Source organism: Phascolarctos cinereus, unplaced genomic scaffold (assembly GCF_003287225.1).
Source record: "Phascolarctos cinereus isolate Bilbo 61053 unplaced genomic scaffold, phaCin_HiC Scaffold_5;HRSCAF=322, whole genome shotgun sequence".
NCBI lineage: Eukaryota > Metazoa > Chordata > Mammalia > Diprotodontia > Phascolarctidae > Phascolarctos > Phascolarctos cinereus.
This window is the reverse complement of record NW_027555958.1, coordinates 248231879-248256630: the sequence shown is the minus strand read 5'-3', so window position 1 is coordinate 248256630 and position 24752 is coordinate 248231879. Positions and strand designations below refer to the sequence as shown.

The window sequence follows — 24752 nt, the reverse complement described above, 5'->3', positions numbered from 1 at the left end:
AAGAGTTGAGATTCTTCCTGAAGAAGGAGCTGGAGGCGCTTAGAAGAAAGAAGTTGCTTATCCTCCAAAGAGCAGAGAAAGTACAGCCACTGAAACCCTTAGGTGAAAGATCATCCAGTAAACATCCGAGGAAGAGAAGAATAGTAGCAATCAGGGCAGCTAGATGGCGCAGTGGATAGAGCACTGGCCCTGAAGTCAGGGTGACCTGAGTTCAAATCCAGCCTCAGACCAAACACTTGACACGAGCTGTGTGACAAGGGCAAGTCACTTAACCCCAATTGCCTCAAAAACAAAACAAAACAAAAAAAGAATAGTAGTAGTCAATGATTCCCTGCTTAGGGATACTGAGGTAGCTATTTATTCACCTTAGAACAGCAATAAAAAAAATCTGCTGTCTTCCCAGGGCATGTATCCAAGGCATAGCAGGGAACCACCTAAGACTTATCAAATTAGATCTTATCAAATTAGATGTTAACTGCCCATTTCTGGTGATTTATGTGGGCACCAATGACACTTCCAGAAGGAACATAAAAAATATTGCCAACAATTATGAAGTCTTGGACAAGAAACTGAAGACCATAGGGGCATAGATTATATTTTCCCTCACTGTTATCCAGGGAAGGCAAAGGATTCAGAAAAGAAAAATTAATCTGGGTAGTGAATAGCTGGCTAAGTAATGCCTAAAATTGGATTTGGATTTATGGACCACAGCTTAAAAAAATAGAGATTCCTTACCTGAAATAGAATACATTTGACAGTGGCTAGTAAGAATGGGTTTTCCAGGTGCCTTACAAATCTAATCAAAAGAATTTTAAACTAAAAGAAATGAGGAAAGGAGAAGACTACCCATAGAAAGCAGTATCAAAGCAAAAGTAGTTGAAGTACTCCAAAATTTACAGGACACAAAATCTAACAAAGTCAATAATAAAACACATAGCCTCAATTGTCTCTACATTAATACCCAAATCTAAGTAATAAACAAAAGGAATAAGAGGTCCCAATGCAAGGATGTAAATTTAACCTCATAAGTATCACTGAGTCTTGGTGGGCTAAAACCCATGACTGAACTATGGCTCTAAATGGGTTGATTCAAAAGAAACAGGATAAGAAAAGGGGGATAGAAGGATACTATATCTTAAGAAGGTCTAATTATGTGAGGAAATACAGGAGCCAGAAAGGGGAAGATCTGAGGGAGGGAGAAACTGAAGTGACTTTGTCATTAAGAATTGCACAGAAAGAGGTAACAGATGAAGAGCTATGAGAAGGTATCACAAACCTGACACAGAAGCATGATTTAGTGTCAATGTAGGACTTCAATTATCCAGGCACCTGTTGGATCCCTCTCTTCTCCCTTCCCCTCTCCCATCCCCTCCCATTGTCCTCCTTCCCCCTGTCCCTCTCCTTTGGACCATGTTGTATGAGGATCAGTTGAAGGCAGTAAGGATGTTTAAGTTGGAGAAGAGAAAACCCAGGGGAAACATAATAGCTGCCTTCAAGAATGTAAAGGGCTATCATGTGGAAGAGAGATTAGGCTTGTTCTGTGTGGTCCCAGAGGGAAGACCCTGATGCAATGGGTGGAAGTTACAAAGAGAAGTAGAATGGGCCACCTTGAGATGTGATGGGATCCCTCTCCGGGTAGACATTCAAGCAGAGGTTGCATGTGTATATAATAATGGAGGCTCCTTGCATGTATGGGCTGTATTGGAGGGCCACTGAGGACCCTGTGAACGCTAATTCTGGGATTTACATTGTCTGGCTGAGTACTTTTCTACCAGGTACTTTGAGGAAACCCTAGATGTGATCCCAAATCTAATCTTTTCATAAATCTTCTCCTAGGCATCAATTTGAAAAAAGGAGCACAACTCTTGTTATCAGAGTCCAGGCTTCCCCAGAACTGAACCTGGTCACTGCCACGGTCAATAGAAATGTATTCGACTTAGTGCTATTTCAATCCTGTAGAAGCAGCAGTGAGGAGAACTGACAGTCTTGATTTAATCCTCACCAACAAGGAGGTCAAGATCCAAAAAGACCTTGATAGACTTGAGCATTGGGGCTGAATCTAACAGGATGGAATTCAGCAGAGATAAATATAAAGTCCTACACTTGAGTACAAAAGTCAGCTTCACAAGCACAAGGTGGAAGAGGCGTGATTAGACAGCAGTTATTCTAAAAGAGGTTCTGGCCTGCAAGCTCAATGTGAGTCAACCGTGTGACGCGGCTGCCAAAAAACCTAAAGGAATCTTGGACTACATTGAGAAGTGCACCTGGTGTTGCTAATGTAGAAATGCCAGGAGCCTAAGGTGGACTTGATCACTGCATATGAGAATTTGTCCTAAAGATAGGAAGGAGAGCCAGGAACAGCCTGGTGTGTCCCCAAAGCTGGCAGAAGCAGATCAAAAAGGGTTCAGAAAAAAAGACAGACTACTCTCCTGGACTTCATGATTTGCAGAAACCCATCATCCTGCAAGAGGAAATTAACTCTAACTCTCACCTCCTCAAATCATTGCCCTAGCTGCCAGACTTCATCATGCCCCCCATGCCAACTACCCTCCTCACCTCCTCTTCAGCTCCTTTTTAGTTGTTGTCTTCTCCGTTAGATTATAAGCTTCTTGAAGGCAGAGATTGCCTTATAATTTCCTTTGTTCCTGGCACATAATAGGTCCATAATGAGTATTTATTGACTCTGACTCTGGATGCCTTGGACTAAAACTCTCTGTTACAGCAGAATGGCAAAATGGATGGAGGAACGGATTTGGAATCAGAAAAACCTGAATTCTAACCCTGCCTCTACACTTAACTTGCTGTATAAACATGGGCAAGTCATTTAAAACTCTCTGGGCCTCAGTTTCCATATTTGTAAAATAGGAATTTTGCTTTTGCTTCAAGTATTTCTTGTCTTCACCAGAGGCCATCTTTGCGGTTAGCATGAATTCATTTACCAGGACTTGACCACGCCTAATTGAACTCATTAGAATAAGAAACTGCACAGCTAAGAATGGAACTATAAACCGTAGTTATTTTGTCAAGGTGCAGTCTCTATACAGAACCAGCCTGAAAGTCTGCCAACTTTATCTCTATTCTTCATAGAAAGTAATAGAAATAATTTTAATGACCCAACTGAAAGCATTAAAAATCAGCAGGCAGAAGATAATACAAAAGATGTAAACTCAAATTAATCTTTCTTTGACCACTAGATGTGGTTTTGGCCTTATTTATGAACTTGAGCATATTTGATATCCTGAGCATATCCCTCAAAAGTAACATTTCATAATGGAGTAAATACTGCTTTTGGAGACGGAAGACCTGGATTTGAGTCCTGGCTTCAGCCCTTACTAGCTACATGACCCTAAGCAAGTCACTTTACCCTCTTTAGATTTCTGTTTCCTAATCTGTAAAATGGCTATAATTATACTTGGTATATACCTATATTATATATAGGTTATATAGCCACATATTATCTACTTCATAGGATTGTTGTCAAGAAAGTGCTTTACAAACCTCAAAGTGCTACATAAATGTGAGTTATTTTTTAAATTCTCATTCTCTTCTTCAGTGGGAATTCATATAGAAAGATAAGCCGCTTTCTATTTTTCTTTTATATTACATGTTCTACATACATTGGTACAGTTGGATAATCTTGCATCATCATAGTCATTATTATTATGATTATTATTATTAATATTACACAAAGAAAACCCCCAAGGGAGAACTGACTCATAAAGAGCTGGAAAACTGCCAGTTCCTCTATCTCACTCCCTCTGACTTCACCTCTCTTTAATCATGCTTGGAATGGACAGCATTCCCTTAGATGGAGTCAAAGTCCCAGCCTGAACACTACTTGCATATTGTCAGCTCACTTCTTTCTTGCCTGTCAGAGGAAGAGAAATTAAGGTCTTTTTGTTTAGGTCTGGTCTGGAGGAAATAGTGTTATAACTGCAGGTCATCTATGATGCCACCCTCCTCCTACCTCCAGCCCTGTGCTCATCCAATTCAATTCCATCTTCCTCATACCTCTTCAACACTTGCCCACTTTTCTATTTCTACCAACACCAATCTTGTTGCTTAGTTTTGTCTCCTCCTTCCTAGACTATAACAAGCAGTCTCTTAACTGATTGCTCCACCTCCAGCCTCCACCAGGTTCCTCCCACCCCAATCCAGACTGGTTCAATGGATTGAGCACCAGACCTGGAGTTAGGGAGACCTGAGTTTGAATCTGACCTTGGACATTTAGTGGGCAAGTCAACTCAGTTTCTGTAAAAGGGTAGTAACAATAGCTTCTACCTTCCAGGGTTGTTGGAGAATAAAATGAGAATATAGTTTACAAGCCTAAAAGGCCATGCAAATGCTAGCTATTATTATTATTATGCTGCTCCTTAATTAATCTTCCTTCTGCACAATGTTGATTGGATCACTCTACCACTCAAAAGACTTCAATGGTTTCCCCTTACCTATTGAACATAGTCTAGACTCCTCAGCCTCACATCCAAGGCCCTCCACAACCTACCCTGCACATCTTGTGTGTAGTTTCATTGTCTCCTCCCATTAGACTGTGAGCTCCTTGAAGTCAGGGACTTGTTTTTGGCCTTCTTTGTATCCCCAGTGTTTAGCACAGTACATAGTCATTGCTTAATAAATTATTTTTATTTGAATGATTGATTCCAATGTATTTTCCTAGGCTTATCTATTATTATTCCCCTTCATGGATTCTATACTCTAGCAAAACTGCATCAATCTCCAAACATGATCCATGTGATCTCTGTGATTTTTCTTACCTTAATTAACATTGGAATTGCCTCTGGACCAACTCCAGCTGTTGACATTCTATTGATCCTCCAAGGCCCAACTCAAATTTCTATCCCTTTCATGAAGCCTTCCTTGATTCCCACAATCAGTAACAAGCTTTCCTCACCAATCCTCCCCAAACCTCACACAGCACTCTATACCCCTCCAGGGTGCTTAAGTTAACATTCTCATTTGTATTTTAGCTCTTTGTGTATATATGGTCTCCTTTATTAGACTGTAAGCTCCATGAGGGTAGGGACCAAGCCCTAACTAAATTTGGCATCTCCAAGGGAAGCTAGGTGGTACAGTGGATAGAGTACCAGCCCTGAAGTCAGGAGGACCTGAGTCCAAATCCGGTCTCTGACCAAACACTTGATACTTACTGTATGACCCTGGGCAAGTCACTTAACCCAAACTGCCTAAAATTTTTTTAAAAATAAAATAAATTTGACATTTCCCTCAGGGATTAGCATGGTGTCTTGCAGAGAGAACAATTCATAAAAGTCTGTGGAATGATTGAATGCTTTAATAAAGAAGGCAGTTAAATAAATGACAATGTCAGTAAGATTTATTACAAATAAACCATAACTCTAGATAATTGTGAACTGATTGTAAACAGAAAGAAGGAACTGAGCAGACTGGCTACCTGTGGACTCCAGGAAGGCAAGATTAATCAGAATCCATCTTTGCTATCAATAAAGGTGGATTCTGTTATTGGTGGGTCATCACATCTAAATCCATCTCTAGGTAAGAGCTTCAGTGAATCACTGTAGATGGATATACTTAAAGTGAAGATATGACTTAACTCCCTCAGTTCCCTTCTCTCCAGTGCCCTACATCCCTTCTAAATGGGAAGTTCTTTGTGCTACAGAACGCAAGTCCCTCTTGCAATCAAGATGATGTTTTATAGAATTTAAGATTTGACAACAGGTCAAACAAAGCTAAGGTATCATTCTATTTCCTATTTACCCATTCTATTCTATTCTATTTACCCGTGCAGTAAAATGTTAGGCTATATACTAAGTCCCAGCAACAGTGAAGCAGATCTCTGGGAGTCACTATTACTCTGCACACATCACACATGTAGCTGTAGCCTATTTTCCAGAATTCCACAGGGAAGCCCATCTCTCAAAGACCTCATCACTTCATCACTTCACTTCAACTCAAACCCATTCCCACTGCTGATCTTCTTCTAGTCTGAATTTTTCCATCTCCCTTCCTCTCGTCCCCTTAGACAACCCTTACTGTCCAGTGTTAGAAGAGAAAGTTGAATTCATTTGCCATTCATTAGGCTGGAGACCACAGGTCATGGAACACAAACCCCTTGGCTGCATTCAGGACCCCACAAATGGCTTCACTACCCTTATCCTATCACTTGGTCATCTTTTGTTCATTCCCTTCTTCTCACTATTTCCTTTCATTGTCATTAGATGGTAAGGAGATTGGGGGTGGGAGAGAGCAAGAGAGAGATAGAGGCCCCCAGGGGTCGTGTGATCCTGGTACAGAGGCAAAAAGATGGGTAAGATAGACAAGAGCATTTGGTTTCATATTCTCAGCCCATCAGTCTTGGGCAAGGTTCCTTTATCTTCTTCTCAGGCTGAGCGTCTATACAGAATGACAGACAGTGGGGTCTGAGACTGTCGGGCATGTAGGATGGCACCACTGAACTCCTGGCTCCCCTTCTCCCATGGGTATGCTTGAGGGAACCATTTGAAATTCTCTAGGGTGGTTTAGGAGGGAGAATAGCCATAACCTGAGCCTCTCTGGGGAGGAGAGGGACAGTGAAGTCTCTGGGAGTCACTAGCAGATTTGGAAGGTAGAAAATAGGAGTTCAAATTCCTCTTTTGCTTTTCACTAATGTGTGATCTTGGACACAATCTCTCCCAGTTTCATAGGTGACTAGGACCAAGGTTATATGTGACACACTCTTAATCCCTCCCACTCCTACCTCACCCAGAAGAGGGTCTCTTCCCTCTCAAGGGCTTAAGGAAAAACTGGATCCTCTGCCCCAGAGCCCAAAGAAGGGAAAGATCTTCCCAGTGAAAGATGCAGTGAAGGTATAGATGGGCTCTTGAGTGGTGGCATTGCTAAATGTCACCCAGCCCACCTCATAATCAAGGGAGACACGTATTTGCCTGGGATTCTCTTCCAGGGACAGCCTAGTAGGAAAGGAGCCCAATGCTGAAACAAAACCCCAGGCCAGGCGCACGGCCCATATTCCTTCCTCTGGCCTAAGCTTGAGTTCTCCTTTCCGTCGAACATCCTGGTTCACCACACCTATGGTGCAGCTGCCCCCATGGCCCAGGTCCACAGTTACCACCCATGTGTGCCTCCCCCCCACAAAGCCAGCCTGAGCTAGGACACAGATGGCCCGGTCAAAACGTTGTGGACTGTCTGGTGAGGTCTGCCATTTGTAGGAGAACTGGGCCCGCTGGTGATCTTCTGATAGAAGGAGCTTGGGGTGGGATGTCTGAGGGTCTAAGAAGATATGGGCTGAGAGGAAGAGAAGAATGCATACAATTAACATCGATGTCATAACTGCATGGAGGAAGGTGTAAAAACTGCATTTGGCATCAATTTCTCACTTCAGCCTAGGCAGAAGCCCCTTCCCCTTACATCACCCTAAATATATTACTAACTTCCAACCAACCCTATGGACCAAGATGGCCCCTCCTTTATTCAAACAGTCTGCCCTTCTTGGAAAGAAAACTTGATCTCGAAATCAACAGACCTGAAGTCTAATCTTAAACTTTCTCACTAACTTGCCCTGTGACAATTCACAGGTCACTTTACCTAGGAGAGAAGGCATCGCAGGTCTTACCCCAAACCTCTTACTTTCCAAAAGAAAGTAAATCCCAGGCTGGCAAAGTGATTTGCCCAAGACACACATATAGTAAGTAGCAGAGCTGGAATTCAACTCCAGGTCCTTTAACTCTGAATCCAGCACTCTTTCATCTGGGAACAGGACTGCCATCTCCTCATTTCCCACGTCACTGCACTCATTTTGGACTTGTTTGGCTTCTCCACTGTGCCCCCAAGCCAAATACTTCCCTCTCCCCTTTTCAGCTTTCCTTTATGCGCCTCCCCTCATTAGATTGTAAACTCCTTCAGGGCAAGGCCTGTCTTTTTCCGTATCTGTATCCTCAGCACTTAGCTCGATGCTGGTACAGAGTACAGACTTAATAAATGTTTATCAACTATTGATAGTTGGTCTTAGTTCTTTCTGTAAATTAAGGGTATTGGTCTAGACAGTCAACAAAGCCCTTTCAAACCAGAGGTGAGATGGGGTCAGCTTATTCGGCTCTGGAGAGTCAATTGCTAGAATTTTCAATATGAGCATTAACACCTTGGACAGCTGCCTGTCCTGGAGATAGGAAGACTCCTCTTCATAAATTCAAATCCAGTCTTAGACATGTACTGTGTGAATCTGGGCAAACCTCTTAACCTCTGTTTGCCTCAGTTCCTCATCTGTCAAACAAGTTGGAAAAGGAAATGGCAAAGCCACTCTTTGCCAAGAAAATCCCAAATGGGGTTATGAAGAATCGGACACTACTGAAGCAACTCAACAACAAAAATTTATACCTTAGAAACTGGCAAACACTACAAATAAGGCTTAATTTATTGTCCTGTTGATTGTGTAGACTTAAGAAAGTGATAAAGTGTGTCATGAATATTTTTTTTTCTCCAGATAGCCAGTTGGTAAACACTTACCAGCACGTCCCCATTTGAAGGCCTGATCTTCTGCAATTCCATGATCCACTTACATGGACTCCATTCTTAGTAGACTGATGAGGATATGCTCTGAGTCCTAGTATAGGTCTTTTCTCATATCTATAGTGCCCTCTCCCCTCCTGCCTGCACAGTAAAGGCCAGTCCCATCTTCCAAATTTGGCCTAAAGCTCTTCTCCAGGAAGCCTTCTCTAAGGCACACCCATTCCACTTGGATTCACCATTCAATTCAACAATGTTGCTGTTCAGTGATTTCAGTCATGTCAGACTCTCAATGATCCCATTTGGAATTTTCTTGGCAAAGATAACTGGAATGGTTTGACATTCCTTCTCCAGCTCATTTTACAAATGAGGAAACTGAGATAAACAAGGCTAAGTGACTTGCCCAAGGTCATATAGGTAGGAAGTGTCTGAGGTCAGATTTGAACTCAGGTCTTCCTGACTCCAGGGCCAGCACTCTATTCACTACACCTAGCTGCCCTTTGACAAACAGTACTTGGAGATTTAGCAAAGGAGAAGACCTAATAATAATGGCTAACATTTATTAGCATTTATTATGTGCCAGGCACTGTGCTAAGTGCTTTAAAATTATCTCATGTGGTTGTCACAACAACCCTGGGAGACAGATGCTATTATTATCCCCATTGTATAGAAGAAGAAACTGAGACAAACAAAGGTTAAGTGACTTGCCCAGTCTCACATAGATAGTAAATGTCTTTAAGGCCAAATTGAACTCAAGCCTTCCTGACTTAAAGCCCAGGACCATATCTACTATTAATATATGTAGCCCACCCATGAAAGTCCCCAACGGCAAATATTCTTTTCTCCTTTTGGTATCTCCTTAAGGTATATCCCATACAAAGCTCCTGCACAATTCTCTGTCTTGTTTGGGGAAACCAGGATAACCCTAACACACACATCCACACTTTTCTTGGCCCCAAGACACTCACCTGGTTCATAGTCCAGTTCAAAGAGCAGTTTTTCTGTGGAAAGAGGGGAAAAAGCAGATGGGACTTATGTCAGATCTAAGTGAGAACTTAGAAAGAGTTCAATTCCTCTCTTAACAGATGCTGAGAAACAGAGAGTGGGGGAAAGGGGCTCATAGAAGTCCATGTGGGGCGTGCTGGAGCAACCTCTAGCTAGTTTTCAGAGCCAATGGTTAAGTTTTCAGTGTGAGCATGTGCATGTCAGAAGTCAGTAATTGCTACAAATTAGTACTTGATTTATTATTTTGATTGTCTAAACTTAAGAAAGCGATGGAGAAAATGTTCAAAATTCAGATTATTAAGTGCATATGCACATATTTCTACTGCCCCCCTCCCCATCCCCACTCCCAGCCTACTGTTAAATATTTACCAGGATACACACACACACACAATAGGCTGATAATAATAATCACTGGCTTTTATATAGTGCTTTAAAGTTTGCAGAGTGTTTTACATTCATAATCTCATTTGAAGCTCACAATACCCCCAGGGTCAATGTTAACAACTAGGGAGAAATAGAGAAGAGATAATCGGTTAACATTACTGGAGGCAGTATGAAATAATAAAGACAGTCCTAGACTAGAAGTCAAGAAACTTACATCCAAGTCTTGGCTCTGTTACTTATTGTCTGGGCAATCTTGGGAAAACCATTTCCCTTCTCTCACCTTGAGTCGCCCCATCTGTAAAATGAGGCAGTTGAACTAGATGGTGTCTAAAATCTCTTCCAGACATAGCATTCTTGATTATAAACTATCAATATTTATTATAAGGGGCAGCTAGGTGGTGCAGTGGATAGAGCACTGGCCCTGGATTCAGGAGGACCTGAGTTCAAATCCGGCCTCAGACACATAACACTTACTAGCTGTGTGACCCTGGGCAAGTCACTTAACCCCATTGCCTAGCCAAAAAAAAAAAATAAAATAAAATAAAAATATTTATTATAAATGCATATGTGGATCCTCTTACCCAGAAACATCTTCATTTCCCTCTGCAGTTGAAGGGCCTGTTGAGGGAAGTCCCGGATCCTCTCACCCAGGTCAGGCGACACAGCCTCTGGTTTCCGGCACTTCCTGGTTTCACACCTAGAAACACACACACCACACACACACACACACACACACACACACAACACACATGCAAAGAAAAACGATGAGATCCTACTTGGAGATTCTTTGGGCACTCTGACCTGGTCACTAGTTTCTTTTAGCTCTGGAGCCCCAAGTCCCACAGCCTAGGGACACTTTCTCCAAAAGGCCTTCCACAATTTGAAGCCAACCCAATTTTACCTTTGAGGCTTTTTTAAAGTTGGGGATGTGTGCATGTGTGCATGTATGTATATATATATAATATATGTATATACACATATATACACAATAAACAGGGATTGGCTTTTTTTTTGTTTTGTTTAGGCAGTTGGGGTTAAGTGACTTGCCCAAGGTCACACAGCTAGTAAGTGTCAAGTGTCTGAGGCCAGATTTGAACTCAGGTCCTCCTGACTCCAAGGTCAGAGTTCTGTCCACTGTACCACCTAGGTACCCAAATACAGGGACTGGACTAATGATTTCATAGGTATGTGATTTCACTCCCCAGTGAATAAAATTCCTCTATCAAGGCAGGTCAACACCATCTTTGCAACTTATAGTCTCTGTCTAGACAGAGAGAGGTTAAGTGACTTGCCCAAGGAGAAAGAGCCAGTATATGTCAGAGGCAGAACTTGAACCCAGGTCTTCCTGGCTCCAAGGCCAGATTTCTATCCACTGTATGCTGATTCTCTTCTTATGTGGATATATAATAATACTAACAATTCAAATTTAAAAAGCACTTTAAGAATTAGAGCACACTTTCCTCACAACAACACTGCACAAGAATTATTATTCCCATTTTCCAGATGAGGTAACTGAGCCTCAGAGAGGGGAAGTCACTTACCTAAGATGACATAACTAGTGAGTAACAGGGCTGGAACTCAAACCTCCAGGATTATTTCCACTACACTCTGCGCGCGCTCTCTCTCTCTCTCTCTCCTCTCTCTCTCTCTCTCTCTCTCTCTCTCTCTCCCTCTCCTCTTCTCTCTCTCTCCTCCTCTCTCCCTGTCTCCCCCTCTCTCTCCCTCCTCCCCCTATCTCCCTGTCTCCCTCTCTCTCTCTCTGTCCCTCTCTCCCCCCATCTCCCTCTCTCTCTCTGCCCCACTTTCCCTCTCTTCCTGTCTCCCTGTCTCTCTCCCTCTCTCTCTCTCTCTCTCTCTGTGTCCCTCTCTCCCCACCCCCATCTCCCTCTCTTTCTCCCTCTTCCCCTCCTCCATGGGTGCATGGGTACTTATATATGTCTGTTTATATGTATACAGGTGTGAGCTTACTTGTCTGGTGCATGTATATTGCCTCTTAAACATCACATAGCCCTTTCCTTGTTCCTCTCAATGTTGTTGTTCAGTCGTTTCCAGTTGTATCTGACTCTTTGTGACCCCATTTGGGGTTTTCTTGGCAAAGATACTGGAGTGGTTCTCCATTTCCTTCTCCAGTTCATGTAATGGACGAAGAAACTGAGATAAACAAGGTTAAGTGACTTGCCCAGGGTCACACAGCTAGCATGTGTCTGAGGCCAGATTTGAACTCAAGAAGATTGAGTCTTCCTGCCTCCAGGTCCAGCCCTCTACCCACTGCTACCTAGCTGCCCCACCCCTCTCATGCTCTCCTCATATTTTATTTATGTTAGTTATTGGGTAGGTACTTTATTGCATCTGTTAGATTATGAGTAGCCTGAGGGCAGGAACCTTCCCAGTGCTCAGCACATAGTAGGCATTTGTTTGGTTAGTTAGATGTACTGATTTTTGGGCTAGCCCACTCCACCATCCAATGCCTCCATGCAACTCTCAAAACTCTAACTTAAGAATAGCTGCATTGGTAGACAGTTTCCTCACAGGGAATCTCCTGGTGTAGACCAGTGAAATCACAGGTCTGAATCAGATAATGATGATGATGATGATGATAAATTATCAAATTAAAATTGACTAGGTGCAACTATGTGTAATATATGTGTATAATATATAATGTATTCATGCATATATGTTTATTGTATATATATTTATTTGTATTTGTGTGTGAGATAGGAAGAAGGGAAAAACAAGAAAGAATCACTTGCCTGATCAAGGTGCTCCTGATGTCCTACAAGAGAAATAGCAAGCATTCAGTTCCCATATTTCCCATCTTTCCTGAAGGTCACTAGAAACTCTTGAGCACAGTATCATAGCATCCCATCATCGGAAGAGACTCCAAAAGTCACATCTAATTCGGGGCTTATCTGAAGCATGAATCTTACCTACAACATTTCTAGTTAGTGCTTAGCAATTATGCAACCTCTGATTGGCCATTTCCAAGAGGCTGGGAACTCACTACATTATGAAGCAGTCTGTTCTACTTTAGGACAACTAATTATTAGGAAATTATTTTCCCCTATTTTAAGTAGAAATCTGTCTCCCTCTACTGACTTTTTCCCCATTTTATTTTCTTTTTTATTCTGAACTTAAAACAACAAATAAAAATAACATTCCACACACAATGTGAAACAGAAGGAAAATATCACATATCAAATGTGAATCTCCATTATGTTGAGCTTGCTTTTCTTTTCAATATAAAAAAATTAAATATGTAACTTTCAAAATTGTCTTATTTGTGATTCTTTTTAGTATTTCTTTTGTTCTCTTCTCATCATGGCAGGGGCCAGGGGCAGGGCTAGGATGGGAAGATGGGGGGTGGGGTTCCTATCCCTAATCTCTCTCTGGCTATAAATGTTTAACAACCAGTTCTCTGGAAAAAAAAATGTATATATAAAACACTTTTAAGTTTAATTTGCATCATAAGCATTTGCTCCATCATTTTATTAAGTCTGCATAATGAACAAAACAATAAATTAAGCCCTTTTATTGTTGTTTTATCAATTAGTTGTATCTGACTCTTTGTGAGCCCATTTGGGGCTTTCTTGATAAAGACACTGGAGTGGTTTGCCATTTCCTTCTCCAATTCTTTTTACAGATGAGGAAACTGAAGCAAAGAGGGTTAAGTGACTTGCCCAGGGTCACACATCTAGGAAGTATCTGAGGCTGTATTTGAACTCAAATCCTCCTGACTCCAGGGCCAGCACCTTATCCACTACGCCACCTAGCTGTCCAAAATTAAGCCCTAACTGGTAGCATTTGTTAATTTTTGAGATGCAAAATGCTCACCCTGAAAATTGAGCAGTTGGCTCCTGCACACAACTAAATCTCTCTCTTACTTCCTTCCTCCATAACTTCTACCTATTATTTTTGCTAGCCCTTGAGAAGGCAGGAATTGCCCATGCTCATGCTGCCTACTTGAAAGTCCAAAACATCTTTACTGCAGAAAGAGGAAGTGACATCCTTTCAAGCTCTGAAGTCCTGAATATCTGTAAAGTGACTGCTTCACAAAGTAGATCATTCTGTCGTTATTTCCTTCCAATTGTTACCAGGCAGCTAGGTAGCGCAGTGGACAGCGTGCTGGGCCTCATGTCAGGAAGACTCTACTTCCTGAGTTCAAATCTGGCCTTAGACACTTCCTACCTGTGTGACCCTGGGCAAGTCACTTAACCCTCTTTGCCTCAGTTTCCTCATCTGTAAAATGAGCTGGAGAAGGAATTGGCAAACCACTCCAGGATCTCTGCGAAGGAAATTCCAAATGGGGCCATGAAGAGTCAGACATAACTGAATAATACATTGTTACTCAGTTCCTCCTAATACCCAGCTGAAATTTGCTTTCCTGAAGTCATTGGTCCTACCTCTGTCCTACAAAAGAGAGAAGGGAGGGGCAGTGAGGTAGTTCAGTGTTCAAATCCAGCCTCAGACACATAACATTCACTAGCTGGGCAAATGCCTTGCGAGAGAGAGACAGAGACAGAGACAGAGACAGAGAGAGAGAGAGAGAGAGAGAGAGAGAGAGAGAGAGAGAGAGAGAGAGAGAGGGAGGGAGGGAGGGAGGGAGGGAGGGAGAGAGAGAGAGAGAGAGAGAGAGAAGAGAGAGAGAAAAGAAAGAAAAAGAAAGAAAGAAAGAAAGAAAGAAAGAAAGAGAAAGAAAGAAAGAAAAGAACGAAGGAAGGAAAGAAAGAAAGGAAGGAAGGAAGGAAACAAAAGAGAAGGGAGAGAGGAAGTACAGGAGGGACAGGAAAGAAGAGGCAATAATAACTCACATTTTTATAGTTCTTTACAAAGCACTTAGCACAGTGCCTGGTACATAGCAGGCATTTAATAATATTGATTGATTGACTGTGAGGTAGGTATTTAATAAATGCTTGTTCACTGATTATTTAAAGATTCCCAGAAATGGGGATTCCACAGGCTCCTTCAGTTATCTGTTCCCATTTACCTCAACAAATAATACTGTACCCATCTTACAGAACAGGAAACTGAGGCTCAAGATTAAGTGACTTGCCCTTGGTCACATAGTAAGTGTTGCAGTCTTGAAATGCCAGACATAATGCCATTTGCAGTATGCCCCAATGCCCATCCAAATGGCTTAGATGGAAAAAAATGCGTCTGTCTCCACACTGCTCACCTTCAGCAGTTCTCCTGCTGGGCGCTCCAGTTTTTCTTCCAATTCTGATATCAAGGCATTAAAACGGCAGATCTCACTCTGGACAAGGGTCTCAAACTCATTCTTCTGCTTCAAGATGTCTCCATCCAACTCTTCCAGCTGGGTCAAAAGTGAATACTGCTGCTTCTCCAGGAACTGGCACATATGCTCAAATTCTGACATGACCTTCTCTCTCTTGGTGGCCACCTGAGTCTGGGGGAGCAGGCAGAGGGAACAGAGAGATGCCCAAAAAACGGTCCCTACCTCATCTTCCTCCTCCTCCTCTTCCTTCTCCTTTTGCTCTTCCTTTTCCCTATTTCCCACCTTCACTCCCATTTCCTCCATCTCTACCATCCCATCTCCCTCAATTTAGTGATGCTGATACTTCCCTGCACCGGACACACTCAAAAGTCCCAGAGAAAACATCTCCCTTCTCCCTCATACGCATATGGTCTAGAAGTAGAGAGGAGGCATAAAATGAGGTCCTAGCCCTTGTCCAGACAGGGATGGAATCTTTAGTAGGAGATCACCAGAGGGAAGGAGAGGATGGCATATGAGTGACTTACCAATAAGACCTGGATCCTTTGATCTTCCCTGGACTGGATTCCTTGAATGTCTTCTCTCTCATTCTTCAGAGATTCTAGACATCTATGGATTTGTTCCTGAAAAGAAGAGGGAAAGAATCCTTACGATGGAAAATCAGAGGAATCCTTTGAGGGTCAGGGAAGTTATCTTTTTCAGCCACTTGACTCCTGGCAGGCTCTGCCAATTAGACTCTATTCTCCCTAGATTCTCTTCCTAAGGGCAGCTAGGTGTTTCAGTGGCTACAGTATGGATCGTGGAGTCAGGAGAACCTGGGTTCAAATCCTGCTTCAGATACTTACTAGCTATGTGACCCTGGGCACAGGTCACTTAATCTCTGCCTCAGTTTCCCCATCTGCAAAATTGAGATAATAACAGCACCTACCTCCCAAGGTTACTGTGAGGCTCAAATGAGAAGATATATGCAAAGTGCTTTGCAAACCTTAAAGGGCTACATAAATGCTAGCTAACTCTATGCCCTATTTGACTATTCCGTCTCCAGCTCCTTTGATGGATATAACATTACTCATAAATGTGGGTGTTCCCTAGGACTATGTTCTGGACCCTCTCTTCTCTACACTCTTACCCTTGGTGATCTCACCAGCTTATATGAGTTTAATTATCATCTCTATGAGGATGACCCCCCAATCTATATTTCTAGGCCTGGCCACAAATCTGTTCAGTGAAGTTTGGATTCAGTCAAAGGCCTGCACTTTGGGACCTAGAGGGCCACATGTGGCCTCGAGGCCACAGGTCCCCCACCCCTGCAAGTCTCTCCTCTGAGCTCCAGTCCCACTTCCCTAACTTCTCATAGGCCATTCCAAACAAGATGGCCCGTAAGTACCACTGCCAAAACAGAACTCGTCATCTTTTCTCCAAACTTATTTGTCTTCTGAACTTCCCTATTTCTGTTAAGGCACCACCATTCTTCCGGTCACTTACATCCACAATCTCAACGTCATCCCCGATTCCTCATTAACACTCATACCACACATAAAATCAGTTGCCGAATCTTGTCATTTCCAACTCCCCAACACCTCTCATGTTTGCCCTCTTCTCTCCACGCATACACACAGTAACTGCGCTACTTCAGATTCTTATCACCTCCCACCTAGGCTATTTATTATACGAGATTCCTCATTGGAAGCCCTGCCTTCAATCTCTCTCCTCTCTAGTCCAAACTCTGCACGGTTGCCCAAGTGACATTCCTAAATCATAGTTCTTACCATGTTGCTCCCACATTTAATAGATTCTAGTGGCTTCCATTTACCTCAGACATCAAATATAAGTTCCTCTGTCTGACATCTAAAGCCCCTGACAACATAGCCCTAAACTACTTTTCCAGCCTTATGGCACATTACTCCTCCCAGCAACTACTGCAATCCAGTCAAATTGGCCTTTTTGCTGTTCTTCATACATACGATGTCCCTCTCTGGTCTTAGCATTGGCTGGTCTCCATGCCTGGAATGCTTTTCTCTTTGCCTCAATCTTATAGAATGCCCAGCTGCCTTCAAGGCTTCACTTAGCCATCATTTTCACATGAGGCCTTTCCTGATGTCCCCAGTAGCTAGTGCCCTCCCCTCAAAATGATTTTGTATCTATTTTGTACATAATTCTCTCTCTCTCTCTCTGCACATCCCCCCCATATATTATACACAACATACATTATATATAAAACCATATATAGTTATACTCATGATATATAACTATATATAGTTTTATACATAATATATATGTACTATCTCTCGCAACTAGATTGTAAGTTCCTTGAGGACAAGGACTTTTTTTTGTTTTTCTGTTTGTATTCCCAGGGCCTAGCATATGTTGTTGTTGTCCAGTCACTCTGTTATGTCCAACTCTTCATGACATCATGGACCATAGCACACAAATACTGTCTGTGGGGTTTTCTTGGCCAAAATACTAGAATGGTTTGCCATTTCCTTCTCCAGTGGATTAGGGCAAACACAGGCTAAGTGACTTGCCCAAGGTCACACAGCTAATAAGTATCTGAGGCTGTATTTGAACTCAAGTCTTCCTGACTCTAGGCCCAGCACTCTATCTACTGAGCCACCCAGCTGCCCCTAGCACACAGTGGGTACTTAATAAACACTTATTAATTGATTGATCATTTATTTAAATATACCCAGACAAGGAGATTCTGTCAACATTCTCAGTCATCTATTCCCATTCAACTCAAAAATCATTAAAGCATCTGGGGAAACAAAGACAAAAATTAAACAGTTCCCAGGAGGGCCTGGATTCACATTCCATTGGATTCAAAATATGAAATTTCCAAAGTTTTGCAGAGGACGTTCAGACTCTGGGTTCCTTTTCTCAAGTCTCCTTCCCTCAGATCCCAAATCACTTGCCCAGTTTTCCTCAGATCTTTGTCACTATCTTTCCTGGACTCCCCCTCATTGGATGACCCTCTCCTCCTTTGCCTCTGTCTGTTCTTTGCATCCTACCCTATTGGGGAACCTGTCCTAAAGGCCAGCCTGAATCCATCACACTGAAGCTTAGGCCCATTTTCCTCTGGCTTGGTCCTCAGTCATGTATGGTCATTACATTTCCCATACCTCTTGTCCCTTTAAAGGCAGTGTTTCCAGTACAATCCAATGCTATATAACAAACATTTATTGATTTACTACCATGTGCAAGACACCAGTGGATACACTGAGGATACAAAAACAAAGACAAAAATAGTCCCTGCCTTCAATCTTATTAGGATAAAAAAGCATACACAAATGATTCAAGGAGTAAGAAATGAAGCTAGGCATTCTAAAAGATGGAGGTGAGAAAAGAGGGAATTTCAGGCATGGGGCACAGCCTATACAAAGGCACAGAGGGTGAGAGATGGAACAGCAAGCAAGTAGGTTGTTAGTTTGACTAGAATTGAGAGTTCAAAAAGGGGATAATGTGAAATAAGCCTGGAAAGTTGACCCCAGAATGTGAGTTACTTAGAATGCCAAGCTAAGTAAATTTTATTTTATCCTGGAGCAATAGAGAGCCATGGAGGATTCTTGAGCAGGGAAATCCACAGTCAGACATTCATGATACGATATTTGCATGGGATATTATAGTGTAGAGAAACAGTGTGGAGTAGTGAATAGAGAGCAGACCTCTACTCAGAGTCAGAAGACCTGGGTTCAAGCCCTGCCTCAAATACATTCTAGCCATGTGACTCTCATCAAGTGAATTTATCTCCCAGTGACCCAGAGACTCTCTAAGAATGTTGCAGAATAATTGCAATAGTAGTGAGGGTTCCCTACACCAATGAAATCACAGGTCTTGATCCTTCCCCCTGACAACCCCAAAAATTCACAATATTAGGTATTTAGGTTCAAAGGCCATTTCTTACCAATATCCTCAACTACACACTAATAGATATGTACCAGAGAGTTGAATTTATATTCAGCCTTTTAAAAACTAAGATCAAATAACCTATACCATCAATGAATCATGCTTTTATCTTAGTGATAGGAACTGGGTAGTATAAATGTTTAAAGATATGAAAAGATTTTTTTTAAAAAGCCTCAAATCTCTCTCCTCCCTCCCATTCTGTTAATATGCATTATATTTACCATGATTGATATAATCTTATCATATAACCCTAACCATCTTTCCTGAAAAATAAACATCTACCAAAAAAAATAAATAAACATCTACTTTCTTTCCACCTTTTTTTTTTTTGACAGGACATACATCCCCACCCTTGGCTTATTTGCTTTGGTCTTATTAGGACTCACCAGCTCTCCAGGTATTTCCCCTGGTCTCTCCAGGAGTGCCTGACATCCCTCCTGGAAATCCCAAGGGAACAGACCCTAATAAAGCAAAATAGCATAGTGAAAAGAATACTAGAATGGGAGTCCAGAGAACACACTGCTCTTGTTGTCTCGACCCCTAACTAGCTCTGTGACTTTGGGCAAATCATGTGGCTTCTCTGGGCCTCAGTTTCCTCCTCTGTACAATGAGGAGGCTCGACTAGATAATCTCTAAATCCTTTTCCAAAAAATAGAAAGCTAACTCTCAAAAATCCATGATCAGGAACAGGAAAAACACTGATAATATTTTTAAAATAAATAATTTGGAGAAAAATTCATTTGACTTTAGAAGACAGTCAGAGATATAGGATTATGGAATCTCAGAACTAGAAAGGACCCCAGGGATTATTTAGTTCAATCCTTCCCTGAGCAGGAATTCTCTCAACAGCAGGTATTCTTGTAGTCTCCAAAGACATCCCTCCCACTCTCATTAACAGGAAGTCACAAATACATACACGCACAGACACAAAAACATACACATACACACACACACATGCACGCACGCACACACGCACACACACACACACATATACACATCAGAAAAAAAATTATTTGGAGTGGTAGAGTGGAAAGAGCAATGGATTTGAAGACTGAGTACCTAAATTCAATTACCAGATCTGTATGACTTTTGGCAAAGCACTTGGGCCTCAATTTTCTCATCTGTAAAATGAAGGAATCTATGATCCTATGGGTATGTTGTAATGAAAAAGGAATAAACTCAGAATCAAAAGACCTGGGTTTGAATCCTGGCTCGGCCATGCTAGCTGTGTGAACTTGTAGGATTCACTCAATCCATCTGACCCTCAATTTCTTCATCTCTAAAATAAGGATAATAATCCTCAGCAGTTAGAAAAATCAAATGAGACCATAGGATCATAGGCTGAGAATTAGAAAAGTGAACTTACAGACCATCTTACCCAACTGCCTCATTTTACAGATGAAGAATCAAGGCCAAGAGGTTAAGTTACTTGCCAGGCCACACAGTAAGTAACAAAGCCAGGACATGAATCCAGGTCTTCTGACTCCGGCGGGAATCCCAAAAATCTTCATTAAGACATTGCTGCCTCCACATAATAATGATAATGAATGTAAAAATGTTTTGTAACCATTGAGGATAATACAAACCTTAAGTACTATGAATATTACTCAACAAAAATATATTTACTCAACCTCAAACTCATACACTTACACTTCTGTACTCAGCTGTATACTCAGAGAAATATATACAATAACACATATGCTGAAATATACACCTAACAAACACTCATTCACGTAAACACTGACACATATAATCACCATACTCCATGACCAGTTCTTCTTCTGGGAGCTTAGCATCCAAATGGATGGGGAGATGGGGGGATAGAGAAGGTAGGAAAAGTGGCCCTAGATCATTATAGATAATCCACAAAGCAGATAACTGAGAGATGACTGTATCCACCATACCCACTAGATATTGTCTATCTCTAGTCCCAGGGTTATTTACTTGAAGAGAAGAGATCTGGGCCTGGGGAGTTGGGGACATGGTAACACCTCTCCCCCATCTTTCTTACCCTGTAGGGATCTGCTGCATCCTCTAGGAAACGCACAGTATGAGTCCTGTGCTCCAGGGCTTCCCGGCACTTCACACACAGCTGCTTTTCATCATCCTCACAGAAGAAGTAAATTTTTTCCTCATGTTCCTCACAGAGGTCCTCTCCCAAGCCTGGAGAAGGTGCCAACTTCAGCTTCTCGATGTTTTCCACAACACTAGCCAGCTGCCAGTTAGGACGCAGTCCCTCAGGATGGAAGGGATCCTTGCAGAGTGGACAGATGGGCTGCTCACCAGGATCAGAACCAGGGATTTCACAGTAGCGAGCAAGGCATCCCCTACAGAAGTTGTGGCCACAGTCGATGGTAACAGGCTCTCTCAGGGTGCCTTGGCAGATGGGGCAATTGACTTCATCTTCCAGGATGGTCAGGGAAGTAGCTGAGGCCATAGTGGTCTCAATAACCCCTTGCTGTCCTCAGGGCTAGTCCTTTGTCTCCCCTTTTTCTGTTTGACTGTCTGGGATAGGAATAAGGAGAGGCAAGGAGGGGACAAACACATACACTCAGATAGGTACACAGTCAAAAACACATTTAGACAAACACATACTCAAATACACATTTATATGTGAAAACTGATATGCACAAACACATTTACATACATAGCCACATATAAATTTCAACACAGTCACATATAACCTTATTTACCCCAGAGCACATATGCAGTCATACACAGAAGTAGCCTCAGGACTCCAGGTTTCTTTGTCCCCTTCTCCAACCCAAGCCAATATGCCATACCAGTCAACAACCGATAAGGTGGAATGGTAGAAGAGAGACTTGCAGAGATTCCAGGGATGCTGACCTTAACAGCTCTCTGCTTTGGGCTCCATGGTTTGGTGCTCCCCACCCCCTCTGTCAGTCTGTACAACCATGACTGGAGAGGCTAAACCCAAATTCAACTCAGCAAGGTAACTAGATAATCCACTGCAAAAAACAGTGTCTCCTCCTAAGTAGGTGGGGCAATAGGAGAGGAGAGAGCCCTGGGTCACATGGGGGCAATGACAAACCTGACCTCTCCCAACCCCAGCCCCCATCAGGGGGCCAGATGTCTCCAGGGAGATAGGTTCTATCAACTGCCTCAGGCTACTGACAGCTGTTTGGGAGGGGTGTGAAAGAGTTCTGATAGGGAAACTGGTCCCTGGTGTTTTCAAGGGATTATACTCGCTCCGGGTTCCCTTTATGCTCCAAGGTCAAGCAAATTAGGATGGGAAATGAGGTGGGGAATGGGGCCAAGTAGCACAAACAGTGCTTGGAACAGGAGAAAGGAAAGTGAGATGATTTGAGTAGGAGAGGGAAGACAGTGGAGTTGGAAGACTTGGCCACTTATTAGCTAAGTGAGCATGGGCAATTTGTTTAACCCTGCTGAGTCTCAATTTCCTCATATGTAAAATGTGAGTGAAAAATCACTGTAATTACCTACATTACAACATTAAGTGAGGATCAAATAGGATAATAGATTTATACCTACAAATCAGATGTTCTTAACCTTTTTTGTATCATGGGCCTTTTTGGCAGTCTGGTGAGGCCAATGGACCCTTTCTTGGAATAATGCTCTTAAATGGATAAAATTAAATACATAGATTACAAGAGAAACTAATAATATTTTAATACAGGTATTAAAATTGAAAAAAAAAAGATAGATTCATGGTCCCTAGGGTAAGAATCTCTGCCATAAAATGCCATATAAATGTAAATAATTATTATCAGGGTATTGTTATCAAAATTTGCCATACCTGAATATAAGCCATGCCCCCAAATGAGATTTATCTGGGGAAAAAAAAAAACAAAAAGAGAAGTATTTATTTGCTGGGAAAAAAAAACAATTTTAGGCTGCACTTAGATCTCCTACCTGCCAGATTTGAGGGAGAATACAACTTGCATTCAGACCGATATGGCATTATCATCATTTCTTCAGACACGGTCTTCCTAGGTGTTGACTTTTGTACAACACGTTAAGGTTTAAAAAATGTTTTCCTTACAATAACTCTCTTCAAGGCAGGTAATAAATATAAGGATAAAGTGTGATAAGATAGGAGGACTGTTTGTTCAAATGTTAATTCTGCCATTTACTATCTTCAGTGAGAATAAGTCCCACTTATATAGAGAGGGGCCTGCCTACAGTGAGACCTAGGGAGGCAGAATACACAGCTATACCTCTTCTTCCCCACTCTTCTCCAAGGGAGACTTTCATTCCTACCATGACAGGAAGCAGGAGGTTGGGGCTGGAGGCCACCACTCTGCTGTCCTCAGAGAAAGGAGATACTGGGCTAGAAGTATATTCATCTGTTCCTTTAAATATTAATGTTAACAGGATTTTTACTGAGCCAGTCTCTAACTCAGGAATGACAAAACAGCAGGCCAGAGACAAAGTGCCAATCCGGTAGCATTTTAATTAATTAATTTCATTATGAGGAACAGATCTGCAAATTGAGAATTCTCCTGATCAGAATTCCACCTTGCTGTAGTGAAGGCAGAGATTATATACATAAATCACAAAGGGGAGGTGGATTACAAAGAATTGTTTCTCAGGGCCCAAAACTGTTTCCCATGACAAGCCCAAAATCAGGTATTCTGGAGTTCTGTGGGAACAGCATTGTTTCACATCCTTGGGGGTCGCTACTTGGTGGGTCACAGGACCAGAGTCTTGTGATGGGAACAAGTTCTGCAGTCTTTGATTCACTTCACTTAAGGTACACAGGCACAAGAATGCAGTGACTGTGAGAGCACTGTCAAGGGTCTGATGGATCATTTCAAGCTGCACTATAAATTTCTGACTTGCAAGCCAGAAGAGGCAATTCTGAAAAATCTGAATTATTAGTATATTCGTTACACATATCATATCAATTAATATGAAAATCACAATTCCCTTCACATTATTCATCTAGTGGATATGATTAGATTTGATTCAACTTTTGATCACTTTGTCATTTGGCGGGGAAACGGAACCCCAAGCTCTATATCCAAGGCTTGGTTCTACAATGAACACATGTAACAAATAACAAAAAAACCATTTATCTAAATCATAGATTGATTTATTTAAAATAGAAACTAGAGAAGGTACACATAGGAGGATCTATACAATATAGAGTGGATGAACAATATAAATAGAGACAATACAGAGTGAAGGAGCATTCCTATTGGATGCAAGATTATTCAGCTCAACCAAGAGAGATGGTCCTTGATCTCACCCAAGGGGAAGCCCTCTGAAGTTTCTATTATAGCAAACTGGGAATAGAGATACTGCCAGCTCCTTTTATGTTTTCCCAGAGTGTTTTCCTTCAGTAAACTGAAATGGGATTGGCCTCTTCCATCTTCTTTCTTGAAGCTCAAAATCAGAAGTGCCTAAAGTGACTTGAAGCTTGATGAGTCCCAAAGAGGGGCTGGCCTTGAACTGAACTCCCTAGACTCTTATGAACTCCATCCCACCCCTCACACAAAGCAGAGCATTCATCTCTATCACTGGACTTTGGAACAGCAGTTACATGCCTACACAGAGGCTTATCTTCTCTAAAATTTATCTGTAAAATGAAGCAGTTGGACTAAATGACCTCTATTGTTTCTCTCAGCTCTTAATCTAAAACCCAGCATTTATCCTTTACAAATGAGGAAACCAAGGGTCAGAGAAGTAAGGTGACTTGCAATAAGTCCAATGGCTACTAAGTGTTGGAGATAGGATTCAAACCAAGGTTGTC

General features: G+C 42.0%; 1 protein-coding gene across 10 annotated transcripts in view; it reads right to left on the bottom strand.

The window, feature by feature from the left end:
• Nucleotides 1-5293: 5293 nt before the first annotated feature.
• The window catches only part of LOC110199379 (tripartite motif-containing protein 10-like), a 36690-nt gene continuing 17231 nt past the window's right edge, over nt 5294-24752 (bottom strand). For 3 of the 10 annotated variants that reach the window (XM_020974179.2, XM_020974178.2, XM_078155515.1), the window contains 8 exons: nt 22794-22827; nt 21027-21520; nt 15640-15735; nt 15056-15286; nt 12633-12655; nt 10464-10579; nt 9462-9494; nt 5294-7275 (listed from right to left, as the gene is read on the bottom strand). In XM_020974179.2, coding sequence (XP_020829838.1) covers nt 6758-7275; nt 9462-9494; nt 10464-10579; nt 12633-12655; nt 15056-15286; nt 15640-15735; nt 21027-21452 — 1443 coding nt within the window. In that variant the 5' untranslated portion in view covers nt 21453-21520; nt 22794-22827 and the 3' untranslated portion in view covers nt 5294-6757. Of the gene's footprint in view, nt 7276-9461; nt 9495-10463; nt 10580-12632; nt 12656-15055; nt 15287-15639; nt 15736-21026; nt 21521-21708; nt 22594-22793; nt 22828-24752 lie in introns of those variants that run through there. The other 7 variants (XM_078155518.1, XM_078155519.1, XM_078155517.1 and 4 more) reach the window with 5 other exon arrangements.